Source organism: Neophocaena asiaeorientalis, unplaced genomic scaffold (genome assembly GCF_003031525.2).
Source record: "Neophocaena asiaeorientalis asiaeorientalis breed wild unplaced genomic scaffold, Neophocaena_asiaeorientalis_V1.1 scaffold371, whole genome shotgun sequence".
In the NCBI taxonomy this organism is placed as follows: Eukaryota; Metazoa; Chordata; class Mammalia; order Artiodactyla; family Phocoenidae; genus Neophocaena; species Neophocaena asiaeorientalis.
The window spans coordinates 5,792,860-5,812,611 of record NW_020172369.1 but is presented as its reverse complement, the minus strand read 5'-3'; the positions used below and the strand labels follow the sequence as shown (position 1 = coordinate 5,812,611).

The 19,752-nt window shown below is 40.7% G+C and overlaps 1 protein-coding gene across 1 annotated transcript in view; it reads right to left on the bottom strand.

The window, feature by feature from the left end:
• TPD52 (tumor protein D52) overlaps positions 1–10,463 on the bottom strand; it is a 116,382-nt gene extending 105,919 nt beyond the window's left edge. The window contains exon 1 of the mRNA XM_024731445.1: positions 10,402–10,463. Within this exon, the coding sequence (XP_024587213.1) occupies positions 10,402–10,420 (19 nt within the window). The 5' untranslated portion in view covers positions 10,421–10,463. The remainder of the gene's footprint in view (positions 1–10,401) is intronic.
• Between the last annotated feature and the right edge of the window lie 9,289 nt (positions 10,464–19,752).

The window sequence follows — 19,752 nt, the reverse complement described above, 5'->3', positions numbered from 1 at the left end:
GCTCTAGGCACGCGGGCTTCAGTAGTTGGGGCTCGTGGGCTCTAGAGCGCAGGCTCAGTAGTTATGGCGCACGGGCTTAGCTGCTCCGCGGCATGTGGGATCTTCCTGGACCAGGGCTTGAGCCTGTGTCCCCTGCATTGGCAGGCCAATTCTTAACCACTGCACCACCAGGGAAGTCCCATTACTTCATTCTTTCACATTTTGTTTCTTCAGTTGTAAAGCAAGGATATTATGAGTGTGGCTCACAGGTTTGTTACAAAAATTTTCAAAATGAAAAAAAAAAAGCATTTAGAACAGACCTAGTTTATAGAAAACACCCAGCAGATGTTGTTGTTGCTGGCATTAGTGGTAGTAGTGGTATTACTAAATGTGACCCAGTAAAACCCCAGTTGGAAAACTTAGGTCATTATAATGCAGGGCCTGAAGTGGTGTCCCTTCAGATTCCAATTTTGTTTTAATTAGTTGGAAGGAAACATTTCTAAAAAGTACTTAGTGTCCCCAGCCCTTTAAACTGTTTGCAAATGTAGTCTAAATTGTTCTTGGCCACTAGGTTACTCTCTTAGAGACAACAGGTGTGCGAGCAAGTTTTTGTAAAACTCTCCACATCTAGTAGAGGAAGAATGGGGAGGTCATGGTCACTCAGCTTCTGGTTCCTCATGTGTGAAATGGAAATGATACCCGTTCTACCACCCTGCAGCACTGAAAGACGGAAATGGAATAATATGAAGAAAAATTAGAAAGAGTTCTGCAAAAACCAGATGGAATCATCATCATCACCATTCTGATCACTAATAGTGATATACCGGAAGTGATACACTCAGTATATACCAAAATGGAAAGTTGGTCACCCCTTTGCTAAAATGCCCCAGCCAGCCAAAATGTTTGCATTTTTCCCTCTTTACATAATTTGTCTTCTGGTTAACTAGTAGCAAACCCTTTCCACCACTGTCAGCAACCCCATTACCCTTCTCAACTGCATTCAAAGAAAACTTCTAAAATGTATTGACACCATCCTTGCCTCCTAAGTTCAGGATACATTAGCATCAAATAACTACCCTCAATAAAATAGTATAGAAAACATATTTATGAAAGTATTTACTGAGCACTACATCCAACATCCTTTGGAGAACAAAAATTTAATCAGCACGGTCTCCTCCTCTATCTGTAAATGTATACACACGCACTCTTACATATATACTTGGGAAGTAAAGTACCAGTCTGGTTTCTATTTACAGACCAGATTTTCAGTGATTATATATAAAACTATAAGCACATTTGGAACATGTATTCTTGTCTCCCTGCCAAACAATTAACTTTCCTTAATTCTTAACCTTTTCTATCTAATCCCATCTGATTTTATATAGGTTAGAAATCTTTCTAATGAATGTATGTGCAATAGGACAAATATTTATGGAGTACCTACTACACACACACTCAACTGAGAGCTGGGAATACGAACGTAAGAACTTTCTCCTACTGACACGTCGTATCTAGCCAAGTACAGATCCTAGTGGGGTGGATAAACTACTATCTTTATTCCTACAGCCCTACTGATTGCACCATAAGCTCCTTTTCCACACCACAATGCCTCCAACAAAGCTCAAAATACAATGGGTGAAGTTTAATCCTGTTTATTCTCAATCTGAAACTTTATAAGGTCATGTCTTACATCATTTTTAAACTGACATTTACATTTGCACAGCTGTAACATGAAACACATTCACCTTGCCTATAAGCCAAGGCATGTAAATTACTAGTCTTGCCTAAAACCACTACTTTCAGTATTGATTACAAAAGCGTCAGAAGACACAAAGACACAGAGAAGGAAGTATTGAAAGCAACTCAGAGCCACGCAACTTACTCTATAAACTGTCACCGAGAAAATATCTGCTCTTAATAATGTCTTTTCTTAGTAAAAATAACATAAAGGATTCAACATAACCAAAATAAAAATAGAAAAAAATAAATACTTGCCACAAAACACAAAGGTTTAATATGAACAGGGGAGCGGGGTGAGGGTAAAAGAAGGCACTAAGATCCCAATTTTAAAATGAAGGAGCAAACAATCTCAAAAGGGGAATACAAACGGCTAATATCATCTACAGCCTTTCTAGCAAGTGGAAGAATTTTAAATGAAAAGAGATGGCATTTTTTTTACCTGTAAGCTTTATAATTCTTTTTTTTTTTTTTAAAGGGCAATGACATCTTGCAGAAAAAGAAACAACCGAGAGTGAAAAGGCAATTTACAGAATGGGAGAAAAAACATCTGCAAACCATATATCTCATGAGGGCTAAGTATCCACAACACATAAACAACTCCTACAACTTGACAAAAATATTAATAATAATCCAAACATAAAATGGGCAAAGGACTTGAATAGATATTTCTCCAAAGAAGACATACAGATGGCCAACAAGCACATGCAAAGCTGCTCGACATCACTAACCATCAGGAAAATGCAAATCCTAACCACGATGAGATATTATCTCAGACCAATTAGGTAGGCCAGTATCAAAACGAGAAAATAAAAAGTGTAGCTGAGGATGTGGAAAAATTAGAACCCATGCAGGCTCCCTCTCTCTTCAGTTTTGGCCCCTACAACCTTCCCATTTCCCTTTAAAATAACTGTTGGTAGGAATGTAATATGGTACAGCCATTCAGCCACTATGGAAAACAGTATAGAAGTTTGCAAAAAGAAAAAAAAAACAAACCTAGAAATAGAACTACCATATATACCAGTCATTTTATTTCTGGGTATTGAAGGGGTTCAGAACAAGTCTCCCTCAAATATACCACTCTGGCACGTGGACTATTTTGAGGTGAAGGCATTCAAGACCCAGCAGATTCAGGAAAAACCTGCCTAAAAGGATTTAGATAGAGGGTCTAGCGCAGGAAGGGAACTATCACAAGAGATAATTACAAAGAGCACAGGTGAGGTGTTGAGCTGGGGGTAGCTCAACTGGGCCTAGAGATCAAAGTCCTCCCTGGATCCCACTGTCCTGCGTGGCATGGCAAACATTTGTTTACCAAACCTTTGCTCTTCCCATCTTCCTGTGATCGTCTTCCTTCTCTTTGAAGACCCAGAACCCTACCCCCTTCTCCATAACACAGAATGTCATATAAGTCTCAATTCCCTGAATGCCTGTGGGTCTCATATTCTTGTAAAACCCCCGCACATATGGAACTAAATTTGTTTTTCACCTGTTAATCTGTCCTACGTTAATTTGATTATCAGACCAGCCAAAGAACCAAGAAGGGTAGGGGAAATAAAATTTCCTTTCCTACAGTATATACCCAAAAGAATGGAAAACAGGACTCAAAGAGTATTTGCACACCCATGCTCACAAAAGCCAAAAGGTGGAAGCAACCTCTGAATGCCCACTGAAGAATGAACAAAGAAAATAAAGTATGATAAAGAGAATGGGGCATACATATATACTGGAAAATTATACAGCCTCTAAAAAGATAGAAATCCCACAATATGCAACAACATGGAAGAATCTTGAAGACACTATGCTAAGTGAAATGTCAGTCACAAAATGACAAATACTGCATGATTCCACTTTAATGATGTAGGTGAAGTAATCAAACTCATAGAAACAGAAAACAAAATGGTGTTTACCAGGGGCTGTGTGGAGAGAGAAATGTGTGTTGCTCAATGGGTGCATGGTTTCAGTCATCAAAATGAAAAAGTTCTAGAGATTTCTTATACAATAAGGTACATATAGTTAACAATACTTTCCTGTACACTTAAATATAGCTAAGATAATATATTTTATGTCATGCATTTTTTACTACAATAAGAAAAAGCAGTAACAATTATGTTTTCCAGAAAGCGATTTAGCAACAGGCATGAAAGGCCTAGACATACTGACATCCTTTGTCCTGTATCAGGAAGTTTATCTTAAAACAATTTCTCTTTAAAGTATTATAATAGCTAAAATGAAAAGCAATCTATATTCCAGCAAAGAAACAGTTAAATAAACATCAAATGCTGAAAGGGTACAGTCATCAAAAAATGTAGTTTGGAGATACTTTTTTAAATGACATGTTAAAATTCTGATTATCTAATAGTATCCAAAATACAATACAAAACTATATATATATTATGTACAGTACGACTATGATGAACATATACTGGGACATTCAATAAAGAAAAAAACAAGGTCTAATAAAAGAAAGAGAAAGGGAAACGGGGGGGGGGAGGGAGAGCAACGGGGAGGGAAGAAAGCTATACCAAACGGATTTCTGTTGAATTTGCATCCAGACAAGTTGATTCTAATGTTCATTTGGAAATAAAATCTGGCAAGAATAGCTAGGAAAAACTCTAGCAATAAGAAGAAAAACAGAGTGAACAGGAGAGACTAGCCCTTCCAGACATTTTTACATATTATGAAGCTACAATAATTTAAACCGTTTAGTTGCTGGGAATGAACAGACAGATCAAGGGGAAAGAAAATAATACAGGACTTTAGTATTGATAACAGTACTATGTCAAATTAGTAAAGGAAAGATCCATTAGTCAGTGAATGGTATTGGACAATTGAGTAGCCAGCTGAGGGGCTGGCAGGCGGTTGAGATTCATAACTCACATTTTTTAATCAAAATAATCTCCAGATGGATGAAAGATTTAAATGTAAAAAATAAAAACATAAACTCCAAGTGAGAATAGCATTTCTAGGAATGATTCAAGAGCAGAAGCTATAAATAAAAACCGCCATCAATTAGTATTTCTGCTTGGAAAAAAATCACCAGAAAGTCAAAAAAGGAATGACAAACTAGGAAAAAATATATTAGCAATTCATGTCATGGACAGAGGGCTACATTCTATAAGTCAAGAAGAAAAAGAGAAAAGAAAAATTGGCAAAGTATATGATCAGACATGTCACAGAAAATGCAATATAGATCTCAAACATATCAAAAGAAGTACAACTGCCTTCATATTAAGAAAAGTATATAATAAAGCATATACTGAGAAACTCCTTTTCCCCTACAAGATAAGCAAAGATGAAAAAGTGTGACAACACCCTGGGCGCATGATGGAGGGAAGCAGATGCTCACACATTGCTGGTGGCGAATAACTGGCACCACTTCTATGGAGCGGAATTTAGCACATCAAAATTGAACAGTCACATTCTTCTAAGAATTCTTCCTACAGACATACTGGCACATTTATCAAATAACTTGCATACAGATTTATTTGCTGCAGCTTTGCTTTCATAGCAAAATATTAGGGGAAACCTAAATGTCCATCAATAGGGAACAAGATAAACATCACCTGTTATGGTACATAACATGGTACATCTACAAATAGACATCTACAAATAGCCCTGAAAATGAAACAGCTCTATATAACATTATGTTCAATGATCTCTAAAATATACATTGTATTTCAGTGAAAGAAGTTAGACGCTAAATAATTTGCGTGCTACAGCTTATATAATACACACACATACATATATAGTATTTAAATACATGTGTGTACACCTATATAAGTAGAATCTCTCTGGATGGATGGAGAAGAAACTGTTAATAATGGTGACATCACTACCCAAGGGAAATAGCCTCAGAGACAGGAGTGGAAGGGAGATCTACATTTGGCAACCTTTTAGTCATTCTGAACGCTGTATCATGTGCATTAATTACCTGGTCACACTAGTCAAAATGATGCTGGAGAAGGGTATTTTTAAAATATACTGAGTTTAAAAAGGGAGGGGAGGCAAGATATAAGATGAAATAGTCAATAGGAGATTACTTTGTGATTTGTTTAAAAGGATAGATACATGGATGGATATAAACCAATACGTTAACAGTGATTTTCCAGACTAGGATTATAGGTAACATTATGTTCTTTTTCTCCATCTGTATTTTCTGACTTTACTAAAATGAACAATACTCTCGGTTACGAAGAAGTATTTTTAATTTAAACATTTTGTTAACTTCCACTAAACATTAAATCCCTTGGACACTTTTCTAATAAAAAAACACTGCTAAGATTATGGTTTCTGGACAGCTGGTACCCACCGAGTTTAAATAAAACTTGGAAGAGTCTCAGAAGAGAGATTTTTACAACAGTCAACAATTAAAACAGAAGTAATTAACCCCACAAGGAAAATAAAATAATGTGAGCCTCCAACAAAAGGACCAGCAGCACAGAAGTTCAGGAGATTCGGGTGTTCTTTTTTGTTTGGAAGCGTGATTGTATTTGTTTTTATTGTGTACACAGATTATGCGGTTTTGAGGTCTTTCTGAAGGATCACGACCCCTCTTACCACTCAGCTTTTCCCTAGGGACTAGGCAGGTTGCTGCATAAAAATAAATGCAGGAAGTGAATGGGAGCTAACAAAGACATTAGCACCATACGGAAAGTGAGACTTGCCCAAAGACACCAAGAACCTGGGTGGGTCACACCCACAGATTTGTGAGCAGACCCTCAAAACTCTTATCCATTCACCCCTATGTTTGTGTTACCTGTAAATGAGCGACACCTTACCTTTCTGTTATTTCTAAGGCATAATTACCATGCTGAAATTACAGTAACCTATTATTGTGTCATGGTTTTCTTACAGCTTTCTCCTCTCCCAGTTGTTTCAGCCCCAGCAGCCTTCCCTCACCCCATTAAAATATAAAGCTTTGGTGGTGGTAGTGTTTTAATTCAAACACAGATAAAATGCTTAGTGGCTAGGTGACTGTCACTTCAATATAATGGTGCTAAACGACAAGTTATTACTAACATAGGAGAGTACTCGAGTACAATTATCTATTCAGCCCCATAAAAGGCAGTCAGGAGATTTTTTCCACAATGTATTCTCTAGCTAGCCGGCCGCACTGCACTTTCAAAATGGGAAATGGCACACACGTTAAGTGTGCTTTGCTGGGCTGAACGCGTAGTAACTCCTGAGAGGCGCTATGTGGTTTACAGTACATTTTAAATCATTTGATGTTGACTGCTCTCAATATAAGTAGAGTATTGTATACAAAGTCTGGGTATAGTAGAGGACAGGAAAAACAGAATCTCAGGCTGATACTAAAAAGCATTCAGAATACATGGTTGAAAACAAAGGTAAACTGCTCATTTTAAAGCTTCATAGCTCTGTTAAAAATCAGTAGCAAAGGACAGATTTTGACAACTTCATAAGAAGTAAGGGATAAGGAGACAATTCAACAGAGACACGTACTTAAGACAAGAGGTAAGGCATTTAATTTTGCATCTAGAGGTTTTTTTTTTTAAAGGACAAACACAACAAACTCCACACATACCAAAAAAGTAAATTAAACAAATTCTAAAATGTTCTGATTTGGTTTTAGATACTTCGAAAAAAATCACAAATTCAAGTGACAATCACAGGGGTTTTTATAAACCTTCTTTCAGCCAACGTACTTTGCTGGTGAACCTGCAGGTTTACAAACGCAGGTTCTTCCTTCTCAGTCTCAGCCTGGAGTCTATGGAATCGCTGAAGACTGAGCCATCCCCTCTACCAGTTCAAAGATCTGACGGGTAAACTTACCCTCTACGCTCAATGCAGCTTTATCAGCAACTTTCTCCACCCAACCAGATTTCTGCTTCTTTAAAACACAGAGGAAAAAATGTACAGGAGGAAATGGGAAGCAAATGACCAACTTAGAGGGACATCGGAGGTTACAGGAACCTGAAGGTACTTGCTCTTGGGCACTTTTCCCTTTCATCTGAGGCAGTCAACACACATTTCTGAACACCTACTATGTGCTGTGGGAACATAGAGATGAAAAGGCAAAGGAGACAGGCAGAAGGAAGCAAAAGTATAAGGAAAGGCCATGTGGTTCTAAGACAGCAAAGCTGTGCGGTGAGTCAGCTGACCTTGCCCAGGCGGGTGGCTCGTCTTTCGTTTAGCCAAGTCTCCAGACTCTCCACTTTAAGAGGATGGATTTCCCTAGCCGTCCAAGAATGACAATTAAAAGCAAGGACTGACATGACTAACAAATATCCTGACCAAAGAAAACATCTGAAAATTAGAGACGGAAAAAGACTCCTCTTATAAACCAAGAAATTTATTAAATATGTCTTAGACACACACACACACACACACACACAGAAAAAAAAAACTAGTCCTACAAAAACCACACAAAGGGGCTTCCCTTGTGGCACAGTGGTTAAGAATCCACCTGCCAATGCAGCGGACACGGGTTCAAGCCCTGGTCCGGGAAGATCCCACATGCCGCGGAGCAACTAAGACAATGTGCCACAGCTACTGGGCCTGCACTCTAGAGCCCGCGAGCCACAACTACTGAGCCCGTGTGCCACAACTACTGAAGCCTGCGTGCCTACAGCCTGTGCTCTGTAACAAGACAAGCCACTGCAATGAGAAACCCATGCACCACAACGAAGAGTAGCCCCTGCTCGCCGCAACTAGAGAAAGCCCACGCACAGCAACAAAAACCCAACTCAGCCAAAAATAAATAAATAAATTTATTTATTTAAAACAAAACACACAAAGTGCATCAGCAAACTGGACTATTACAGAAGTACTAATGGCTGTGACTCTTACCAGCCAAACTAGAATACAAAATCTAAAAAAAATTAGTCACTTCATTCACCTGAGTCAAACACAGCTTTGTCCACTTTGACAAGTACCACATACAGTTATGTATTCTAAAAACATCTTTATGTTAAATATGACAACGTAAGACATACAAACGTTCACATATTTGACACCCTCACTGCCCCCATTAAAATCCAGATTAAAAAATGCTGACTTATTTGGTGGCCCACAGGCCTCCTCCTAACAATACATATAAGACCTGTGAGGGGCTTTTTGACTCAAACATTTAAATATCTACCATGTGCAAATCACCAGGCTACCCAACCGTGGACAAAGATGAAGTATATGCTTCTAACCTCAAGACGTATAAAATCTAGACAATATGTGTGCAAGTGTATATATAGTGTATTACATATGCACTATATATTACATATTGTATAGCTAGCGGGAAGCAGCTGCATAGCACAGGGAGATCAGCTCAGTGCTTTGTGACCACCTAGAGGGGTGGGGTAGGGAGGGTGGGAGGGAGACGCAAGAGGGAGGGGATATGGGGATATGTGTATATGTATATGTATAGCTGATTCACTTTGTTATAAAGCAGAAACTAACACACCATCGTAAAGCAATTATACTCCAATAAAGATGTTAAAAAAGAAAAGAAAAGAACTGACACTTAAAAAAATATATTGTATAAAATGTTTATAATATACACACTCAGATGTCAGGTGTGAGATTAATTTGAGGGGTGGGGAGAAAGGAAGGGTTGGAAGGCTCCAAAGATTCTATCTTACAACTTATCAGAAGTAAAACACAAAATAGTATATATGGAATATGGTTTTATTTCAACAAAAACTCACATGCATGAAAGTAAATACTGGAGGGTAAAAAAAAAAAAATTAATGAAAACTGTTGTATTAGAACTCAAAATAGGAATAATTCCTATCCCCCACTTCCTAAAATTTACCTTAATATCGTTACTCTTTTTTTTTTCTTTTAGCGTCTATATATCTTTTTAAAAGCGTGCCACGAATCTGTGTTACGGTTAGTGGGTTATTATCAGCAAAGATCTCTAGGATGTGGCAATGTTTAAATCCGAAAACCTTGCCCTCCTACTGCCACATCTCTCTTAAACAATGACTCAACTGGAGGCAATTTCACTTAATACACTATATTCAAAAACAAGTGCATCCAAAGCTAGAGTAATCAGATTAGGGATTTTGTGTTGGGGGGTTTCACCTTGATGGGTAAAAGGGGACCCTTGCTATGAAAAATTCCCCGCCTGCAAATAAACCCGTAGCCACTACTCCACAATTGGGGGATGTTAAATGTTTGCATCCAAAGCCATCGCCAGGGGCTCAAACGCCACCCAAAATCCTAACCACGTTAAGGAGAAGAGGGCAGAAAGTCTTCACATGCGGGTGGGGAGGACTTCACGTTCCCATCTTGCGGGGCCAAACAACCCACTGTCCTCAGTCCCTCAGTTTCCACCGGTCACAAGAGCGAGCTGAACAGGACTCCCTGGGTACTGTTTTCCACCAAAGCGCATCTCGATCTGCAGCCCCGGCTCGGTAAGCCTGGCGCCAGCCCTCCGCCGCCTCCCAGAACCTTCTCTCTCTTTTTCTTTCTGCTCCGTCTCTCTCTAACATACACGCGCGCCCCATCCGCCCTCTCCGGCCGCCAGCGCCGCTCCCTGCAGCAGGGCCCCACCAGGACGCCGGATCCGGATCGGGGGATGCAACTCGCGGCGCAGGCACCGAAGCCTCTGCACCTGCTCCGGCGCCAGGCCGCGCGCCGCGCCGGACCCCGACTCGGACCCCAGCGCCGCGCCGGACCTCGCGCCCATCCCGGAGGCGCCGTGCCGGTTGGCGTCCGCGCCCTCACCTTGCTCGCCGCGATCCATGTCTCCCGCCCGCCGGCAGCGAGTCCCCGCTCGGCCCGCCCGCCCGCCGCTCTCCTCTCCAGTCCTCCGCCGGCGGCTCCCGGGAAGTCCCTCCCCCCGGAGGCGTAGAGCGCGGCGGCGCCGCCCGCGCGCGGTGGGGAGCGCCTCGCCGGGGCGTCACCCAATCACCTGACCCCGCCGGCTGGTGCGCTCCGCCGCGTCGGCGCTGGAGGGAGGACGGACGGAAGGACCGACGGACGGAAGGGCGGGCGGGGAGGGCAGGCTGAGCTCAGGCAGGAACTCGGCCCGGGGGAAGAGGGAAGAGGGGGAAGAAGAAGGCTCTGTATCACCGTGGGGGCCGCGTGGGGACCGGGATGGCGGTTACGTTCCACCCTCAAGTTATTTATCATATCAGAAGTTTCCTCGGGGGACCCTGAAGATTCCCTTTCTTTGCCTCCGCGAGCGCCTACTCTTCTGTACTTATTGAGTGGCAAAAACAGGAAGGTTCTTTCGACATGCCAGTGGCTCTTTTTCCCTTATATTCTTCATGTTCTCCCGCTGCCGAAATAATAGCCTATGCTATCTGCCAGACTAGATCCGAAGCAAGCCAAGAGGCGAAAATTACAAAGAATCTCTCGAAAAACCATGTGGTCCTGTCTTTTAATAGCGCAGGGTTTTCGGTGGCAAATTAGGAAGATTTTCCTGTAATAAAATCTGACTGTTTTGAGTGCAGGATTAAGGACAACACGCTGAGATGAATTCAATGAAATGTTGGAAATGAATTAAGTTAACCAAAGGGTAGAATTATCAACAGGGATCTTTTGAAAATGTAATTGGAGGCTTCATGTCCATTGATCAACGGACAGTTTGAAGTTCCTGTAATAACACTTCTCGTGATTAGCATTAGCACTCTATTTCCAAAGTGTTCTGCAGTTTCTCATCTTACGTGAAGTCACTTTCATTACCACATAGTTCTAAGGTGGTAACCCAGTTTCCTAAGCTGTCTGCAGCTACGAATAAGGCAAGCTTCTTTTTGTGCTACGTGGAGACTCCGGCTTGGCCTTCAGCCCGCAGCGTCGCCTACGACTTCACACACGCTAGGCTTTTGTTAGTATGTTTTCTAATTGGCAGCAGTTACCTGAAGCAACTCCATGTTTTCTGTCCATTGCGCTGTAAGTAAGTGTATCTCTTTCCCACCTGCATTGCCAGCGTCTTCTCGTGAGGTTTGTTCTGTTTATCTCAATCCGCTGAGACCTCTCCTCTTTGATTGCCCCTACTCCCACTGCACCTGGCTTCTCTCCTGTGGCACTCACCCCTGGGACTCATGTCCCAGGCAAGCCTGCTACAGCTATAGGGTTGTCTGTTTCACAGCCCTGCTAGGTCATAACCTAGCAGCTTATGAGCTTCAGGAGGTCAAGGATCATTTGTGTCATGGTTTCATTGCTTTAATTATGCTATGCATTTAGTCAACATTGTAAGTTTAGCTTTCAGGTTTAAATAATTAAAAAAAAAAGAGGTACATTGTATCTACTAATAATCCAGTGTTTGTAACAAAGAGGTGCAATGATAGCTTTTTTTTTCTTTTAAATGACCTTTTAAATGTACCAGTAAGGTAAATGTTGGCATTGGCAGGAAGTTCTATAATGTGGTCAAGAATTTTTGACTAGCTGCTGCTCAGATAAATGGCTGGAAAGACAGTCTCTCAACCTGTGGACTAACTTGTGGACAAAAAAATAGCACTTGAAAATAGTGTTGGTTCAAAATATGATTTATTCTCTTCGTATCTATTTAACTTGCTATATAGTGATGAACCTGACTGTTACGTATGTTGGGAGATAAAAATGACTTGTGTTTTGAAGAATTTATGTGCTTGTTCGCATCTGCGGCTAATAGCATACAGATGCTAATAGCACAGCCCATACCCAGCTTTACCATTTTTCTTCCTAAGAGAACCCAAATATTATTTGGGATAGCGGTGTGTCCAGCTGAAACATGGCCACTTTAACCTCCCTTGCAGCTGGAGGTGGCACTCTGACACATTAATGACCAATGAGATATGAGCAAGAAACCTCCAAGAAATCATTTGGAAAGAAAGACTTGGCTGGACCTAGAGATGATCATACTAAGTGAAGTAAGTCAGCCAGAGAAAGACAAATAATATATGATATCACTTATATGTGGAATCTAAAAAGTAATACAAATGAACATATTTACAAAACAGAAACAGACTCACAGATGTAGAAAACAGACTTATGGTTACCAAAGGGGAAAGGGGGGGAAGGGATATATTAGGAGTATGGGATTAACAGATACACACTACTATATATACAATAGATAAACAACAAGGATTTACTGTATAGCACAGGGGACCATATTCAATATCTTGTAATAACCTATAACAGAAAAGAATCTGAAAAAGAGTAGATATATATGTATGTATAGCTGAATCACTTTGCTGTACAACTGAAATTAACACAATATTGTAAATCAACTATACTTCAATTTTAAAAAAAGAAAGACTTGGAAACATTTTTTTCTTCAGCTTCCCCCTTCCAGCCTAGAAGGGCAGCAGCCATCTTGAAACATGAGGAAGGAAACCACAGCCAAGTTTGGCAGAGTAGAAAGGCAGAAAGAGCCTGGGTCTTCAGTGGCATCATAGAGCTGCTTCTTATGGGAGAAAAAATAAACGCCTGACTTTTTTAAACCACTAGAGCTGACTTCCTGTTACACTGAGCCAAAAACATCCTAACTAATACAACATGCCATTTTAAAATTCCCTTCCTGGCATGTACCAGCATAGGTGGATTCATGCAGCCCTGAACCTTAGACAATATTAACTTAATTTTCTCTACAAGGCTAAAAAAGCACTGTTTATATTATAAACAACCTAGCATGTAATAGTTCCACAAAAGCCTACTTTTCTCTTGTGTCTTCCTTCTACTTATTTTTTTTCTTGACAAATAGAATCTGTACTTACAACTCATGATGTGTTACAACTTAAATGAATAGAGCTTATGTTTTAGCACACCGAGGAATCTCTGGAGAATGGCAAGCACTCAAACTGAGCACCGGGGTGCATTTAACTGAACCATCCTTTAAAAGCCTCAGTACAGGAGAGAGACACTAGATTTACTTTGCAGGGTTGTTGTTGTTAATGGTGACATGGATTTTTTTTTTTTCTTTTTTAGTTTCTTTTTTCAAATACCCATTCATTGGTGAAATTCCTACAAGAAAATGTACCAAGGGAACTTCTTGACAAATAGAATCTGTACTTACAACTCATGATGTGTTACAACTAAAATGAATAGAGCTTATGTTTTAGCACATCCAGTGGTTAGGACTTGGTGCTTTTACTGCTGTGGCCCGGGGTTCATCCCTGGGTGGGTAACTAAGATCCCACAAGCTGCGTGGCATGGCCAAAAAAAAAAAAAAAAAAGAAAATGTAGCAGAAAGCAGATGAATTGAAGCAAATGAAAATATTAAAGAGGTTAGAAACAGAAGCCATACATTATAAGTGGAAACTATACGCTCTGCCCTCGTTGTACCCATTCCCCATCTGATAGCCAGCAAAAAGCACAAAAAAGGAAAAGGCCAGATGGTCTTTGCAGGCCCACCCCTCACATTTGTGGGACCCAGGGTGAGGGTACAAACAAAGGCCCTGGCCCTTTCCTCTGGCTTGGTCTTTTTACCTAGGACTCTGTCCTATAGTCATGCTGGCCTGCCATGCTCCTATGCACAGGCACCTCAGCCAGAAATCCCATCTCGATCCACCCTTTCCCATCAGCCACCCCTTGGTCACACCTGTAGTTGTAGACTAGGATTGCAGACACCCAGGGCATGGTGTATAAGGGGGTGCAGGAATGGATGGGTATGTCCAATTGGTGCCAAGGATTCCTTACCCTGAGAAAAGCACTGGTGGGTGATCTCTAAAACCCAGGGACCCGTACGGGGGTCCCCAGTAGCCTGGGTCTAGGATTGCCAGATAAGATACAGGACACCCAGTTCAATCTGAATTTCAGATAAACAACAAATAATTATCTAGTATAAGTTTATCCCCTGCAATATTTGTGACACACTTATACTAAAAAAAAGTTATTCATCATTTATCTGAAATTCTTAATGGGGTCCTGTGTTTTTGTTTGCTAGCTCTGTCAACCCAAACTGTTTCTAAGGGCAGGTCTGGCTCTCTGATCACTCAAGCCACTAAAGGCCTATGATACCACAATTTTGAAAAAGTGACCATATTCCAGCAGAAAGACAGACTCTTGATAGTTGAGCTATGGAAGTAAATGAGGTACATATACTAGGTGAAAGTTAGGAAGGCCAAGAAATCAAGGACAAGTTTTGGAGAAATATTGATTTTAATAACAGGTAATTAACACTTAATTGCTTTAGAAAATATTACAGCCATCTTGTATTCTCTCAGCTATGTAAAAAACTGACTGTGAATATGATATAAACAACTTTAAAATGCATGAAAATGGATATTGGCAGGAAAGAGTACTTAATACTAATGGAAGTTAGACATGTAAATCCCTAAATGTTAACAGGAAGAGATCTCAAGTTATTGATTTTGACTATGTTAAGAAAAGCCATAGACCACTTAATGTTCCTTGTATTTTTTTAGCCACTTTGAGTTCTGTGTGTTTATCAGATTACATCATGGGAGCTGGGTGGGGAGGGGAGCACAGGGAGAGCCGTGGTCCCTTTTCTCCTGGAGCCTCAATCATCACTGTTCTCAGTATTTTCACGTATCCTTAAAACTACTGTCCGATATAAATTGCACTAATTATGTATAGATTCAATAATTAAGTGATTAACAGTATTTGTACATTTTTAAACTAGCATTCGATTCAATGACATGCAGGTCATCTCCTCCCTGCAGAGATATTTAGTTTTCCAGAGCACCAATGTTCCTCTTCTAGAAATGGTGCAGGCTAGAATAGCAAGTGCCCAAGGTCACGGCTTGAGGAGCCACTGCCCCAAAAGGCAACTCTGCAAGGCCAGATACAACTCAGAAAACCTGATTGGATTTAGTTGAACAGTCGCTTAAAAGTTGACTTAAGGGACTTCCCTGGTGGCGCAGTGGTTAAGAATCCGCCTGCCAATGCAGGGGACACGGGTTCGAGCCCTGGTCCAGGAAGATCCCACATACCACGGAGCAACTAAGCCCGTGTGCCACAACTGCTGAGCCTGTGAGCCACAACTACTGAAGCCTGTGCACCTAGAGCCTGTGCTCCGCAACAAGAGAAGCCACCGCAACAAAGAGTAGACCCCGCTCACTGCAGCTAGAGAAAGCCCGCACACAGCAACAGAGACCCAACACAGCCAAAAATACATTAATTAATTAATTATTTTTTAAAAGTTGACTTAAGTGAGCTTTGAGATCATTTTAAAACCATCACAATCCTGGGCTTCTCATTTAAGCTTCTCTGGCTCACTCTCCTCTAAAATTAGGAGGCATATGTTGGGATAAGAATGGCATATCACACACATTAATTCATTTTTAAAATTTATTTTATTGAGATATAATTCACATACTATAAAATTCACCCTTTTAAAGTATACAATTCAGTAGTCTGAATGAACATTCATTCATTCTTACTTCCTCCCAATGCTACTAAAATTACAGAAAAGGGGAAAACCCATGAGGACAAAGAGAATGCAAGAGGCTGCGTAATCATAACTGACCTGGCAGATCTGAGAAAGCTGACTGCTAAACTGGCAGTGGGGAAAGCCAAGAAGAACCTAATTTATAATGCAGAACATCTAAAAACCTCGGGACTTAACACCAGGTATCTGCGGGTGCAGAGAGAAAGTGAGGCTCAGTATAGGAGGATTGGTTGAAAGGCTACTTAAGGAGTTAGGTTGTAATTCCCTCCCCAGCTCTGCTCAGAAGACTGAGGTGATTTCTCTGGAGAAAGAAACTGGCCAATCTCTTGACTAGAGTACAGTAAGTACATTGAGGGTGACTTCCTACCACAAGCAGAGAAGTTCATTAGCCATTCACATCATGAATGCTGAGATCCCCAACTACCCTTGGTTCTCAGAATGCAGACAGCCAGTCCTATGAAAGTTGGAATACCCTGAAAGTAGGAGATAGAAAGACCCACCTCTCAGGAATTTGACCAAACCAAGAGAAAACAACCCCTAAAATGGTGATCTTGTATAAGCCAGATCACCTTACCCTCAAGCCCATGGTCCATGAGTCTTGCCCGGGCACCAGGAAGACCAGTCAGCTGCTTAAGGTCCATGACAGGCAGCCATGAACCAACAGAGTGTTACACAATGGAAGACAGAGACCAAAATAAACACAACAGAAAGGCAACTTACAGGAAACAAACTATACAGGGAGAAGAAAACAGATTTTTCTGCTACAACTTTTGATATAATAACTATCATTATTATATTCAGAGAGAAGTAAAGATATCCCAAACATGAAACAAGTATTTGCTATACAAAAAAAAGGAACATTCAGAGAATAAAGAGTTCTCGGAAGTTAAATATAATAGTAGACATTAAGATACTATAATATAGTGGTAGGCAGAATAAGGATCCCTAAAGATGTCTACATCCTAAGCCCTGAAACCTATGGCAAAATGGACTTTACAGATATGATTAAGGTTAGGGATCTTGAAATGAGGAGATCACCCTGGATTATCAAGTGGGCCCAATCTAGTTAAATGCGCCCTTGAAAGCTGAGAACTTTTCTGGCCAGACGCTGAGAGATGCCACAGTAGAAGGAGAGGAGAGATTAGACGCATGAAAGGGACACCACTCACTGTTGCTGGATTTGAAGATGGAGGAAGGGGGCCACGAGCCAAGCAATGTGGGGGCCGCTGGAAGCTGGAAGAGCCCCCAGCTGACAGCCATCAAGAAAACGCAGGGGCTTCCCTGGTGGCGCAGTGGTTGAGAGTCCGCCTGCCGATGCAGGGGACACGAGTTCGTGCCCCGGTCTGGGAAGATCCCACATGTTGCGGAGCGGCTGGGCCCGTGAGCCATGGCCGCTGAGCCTGTGTGTCCAGAGCCTGTGCTCCGCAGCAGGAGAGGCCACAACGGTGAGAGGCCCGCGTCCCGAAAAAAAAAAAAAAAAAGAAAAAAAAAGAAGATGCAGACTGCAGCCCTACAATCGTATGAATCTGAATTCTGCCAACAACCTGAATAGGCAAAGAAAGATTCTTCCCAAGAGTCTCTGGAAAGGATCGCAGCCCTTCAGACTCCTTGACTTTAATCTGTAAGATTCACGTTAGACTTCTAACCCTCAGAACTGTAAGATTTGTGTTTTTTAAGTCACTTTGGAGTAGAAAGTCAAGCAAATTTCCTAGAAAGTAGAACAAAACAGAAGGACCTGACAAATAGAGGAGAAAATAGAAGAAAATTAGAAGGCTGATCCCAGAGATCCCATATCCAAAAAAAGAGCTCGAGAGAGATGGAGAAAACAGACAGAAGAAAATCATCAATGAAATAACTCCCCAAATGGAAGAACATGATTTCCAGATTGAAAGGGATCACTAGGGGCTGAGAGCATACCATGTATTTGTGAAATTCAGAACATTGAATATAAAGATCCAGAGATGAAAAGCAAAAGGTCACTTTCCAAGTACAAGGGTAAAAATGATTTTTAACTTTTGAACCAGACTAGAGGACAATGGAGCTCTAGCCTTAATTTACTAAAGTGATTTCCCCCTTATTTTCTCCTTGTATTGAGGGGACAGAATGGGAGTGAATGGGAAAGGAAGTTAAGAACAGGTGACAGTGAGGTGTGAATAGAAGGCATAATGCCTCATCTGTCATAGTGGAAAGTTGGTGGATAATGCCGAAAACGGAACAAGTACCCACATCTGCATGTTATTTAAAGATAGGAAAGTGTTTTTCAAAATGACTTTAAAGTGATTGCCTTCAGGGAGGCACATACGAAGGGTGCAGGAGGGGACTCCTGGAGTTTTTTGCAACAACTCTTGTTTTCCACTGTAAAATATGTGCATGTGTAAGTTTAATAAAAACTAAAACCTGGGAAGTGAAAACAAACCAGAGAAAACAAAAATCAATGACTAAAATGATAAGTTTAATAAGTAAAGTGGCATGAACACATTTAGTAGTCCATAGTTTGTTTAAAGAGAGTTGTTTTGTATTTTCCTTGAATTGTGTTAGACTTAAAATAGCCAGTGAAACGTCTGTACGTGTTCTGTGCAGAGAGCTCTCAAGCCCTTCACAGTTCCAGCAGGATACAAAGGCCCTGATGACTCTATTTCCAGTCTCCCTTTCAGCTCTAAAGATCTGTGGTGCCTAAGGAGATGGACAAAATATATTGTGGGAGATCCAAATAGATTGCAAGGCAGGTTGCAGTCACATGTTTGGAAAAGTGTATTTGAGTATTGGATCGTACGCATAGCAGGATACCTAGGAGGATGTTGACCAAGCATTAATCACGGTTATTTTTTTATGGTAGGCTCAAATTGTTTGTATTATCCTCTGTTGTTTCTTGTTATATTTTTAACACTAAGCTTGTGAAAAGCAACAAAGGTATTTTTGTTAAGGAAAAAAATCTAAGGAGTCAACGACCAAAATATTTTGTATTAACTCTTTCTATCCCACAGGAGTCTTAGAACTTGCAATCTTAGAAATACTGATCTTCGAGCACCCAACCTCCCAGCACTTTTTTAGTCACTTTGTTCTTACCTTTAGCAATCGCTATTTGCACAAAGTCAAGTTCTTTGGAATCATCTGGTATTTCTGCCTGCTCTTCTTTCCCCAAACTCAACTTTTTAGAATGAAGAGGAACAAAAACTACAGTATGAGGTCAAGAGTTATCCATGTTGTTTAATAGATACAGAGTTTCAGTTTGGGATGAAGTTCTGGAGATGGATTGCGGAGACGGTTACACAACAGTGTTAATGGTTAAAATGGTAAATTTTATGTACTGTATATTTTTCCACAGTTAAAGAATTATCCAATACTTGCCCTTTATTCACTTCTAATCAATCATTATAAATAATAGTTGACTATTTAGGAGGGACAGAAAAAATGTGGAATAAGTTTGAGAAAGATGCTAAGTGCTGTAAAATTTCTTAACCAATCCATGTTTTCTGAAGGCAGTTCTTGATGTGAACTTCAAAGTTTCTATCGTGAAATAAGTGTTTTGTTGTTCTTCCATTAGGGAAATGAAGAGACATTTGACTCTGAAGAGGGGAATGGAAAAAGGAGAGTAATAGGGTTCCTTTATGCAAAATGTTTTGGTCATTGTTACAGATTCCCCAAGAAATAGATTGTGAGATGAAGATTCGTGCGCAGGAAGCTTACTGGTGAGTCCTCCGGGGATCTCACCTGTGGGGCAGAGAAGCAAGCAGGTGAAC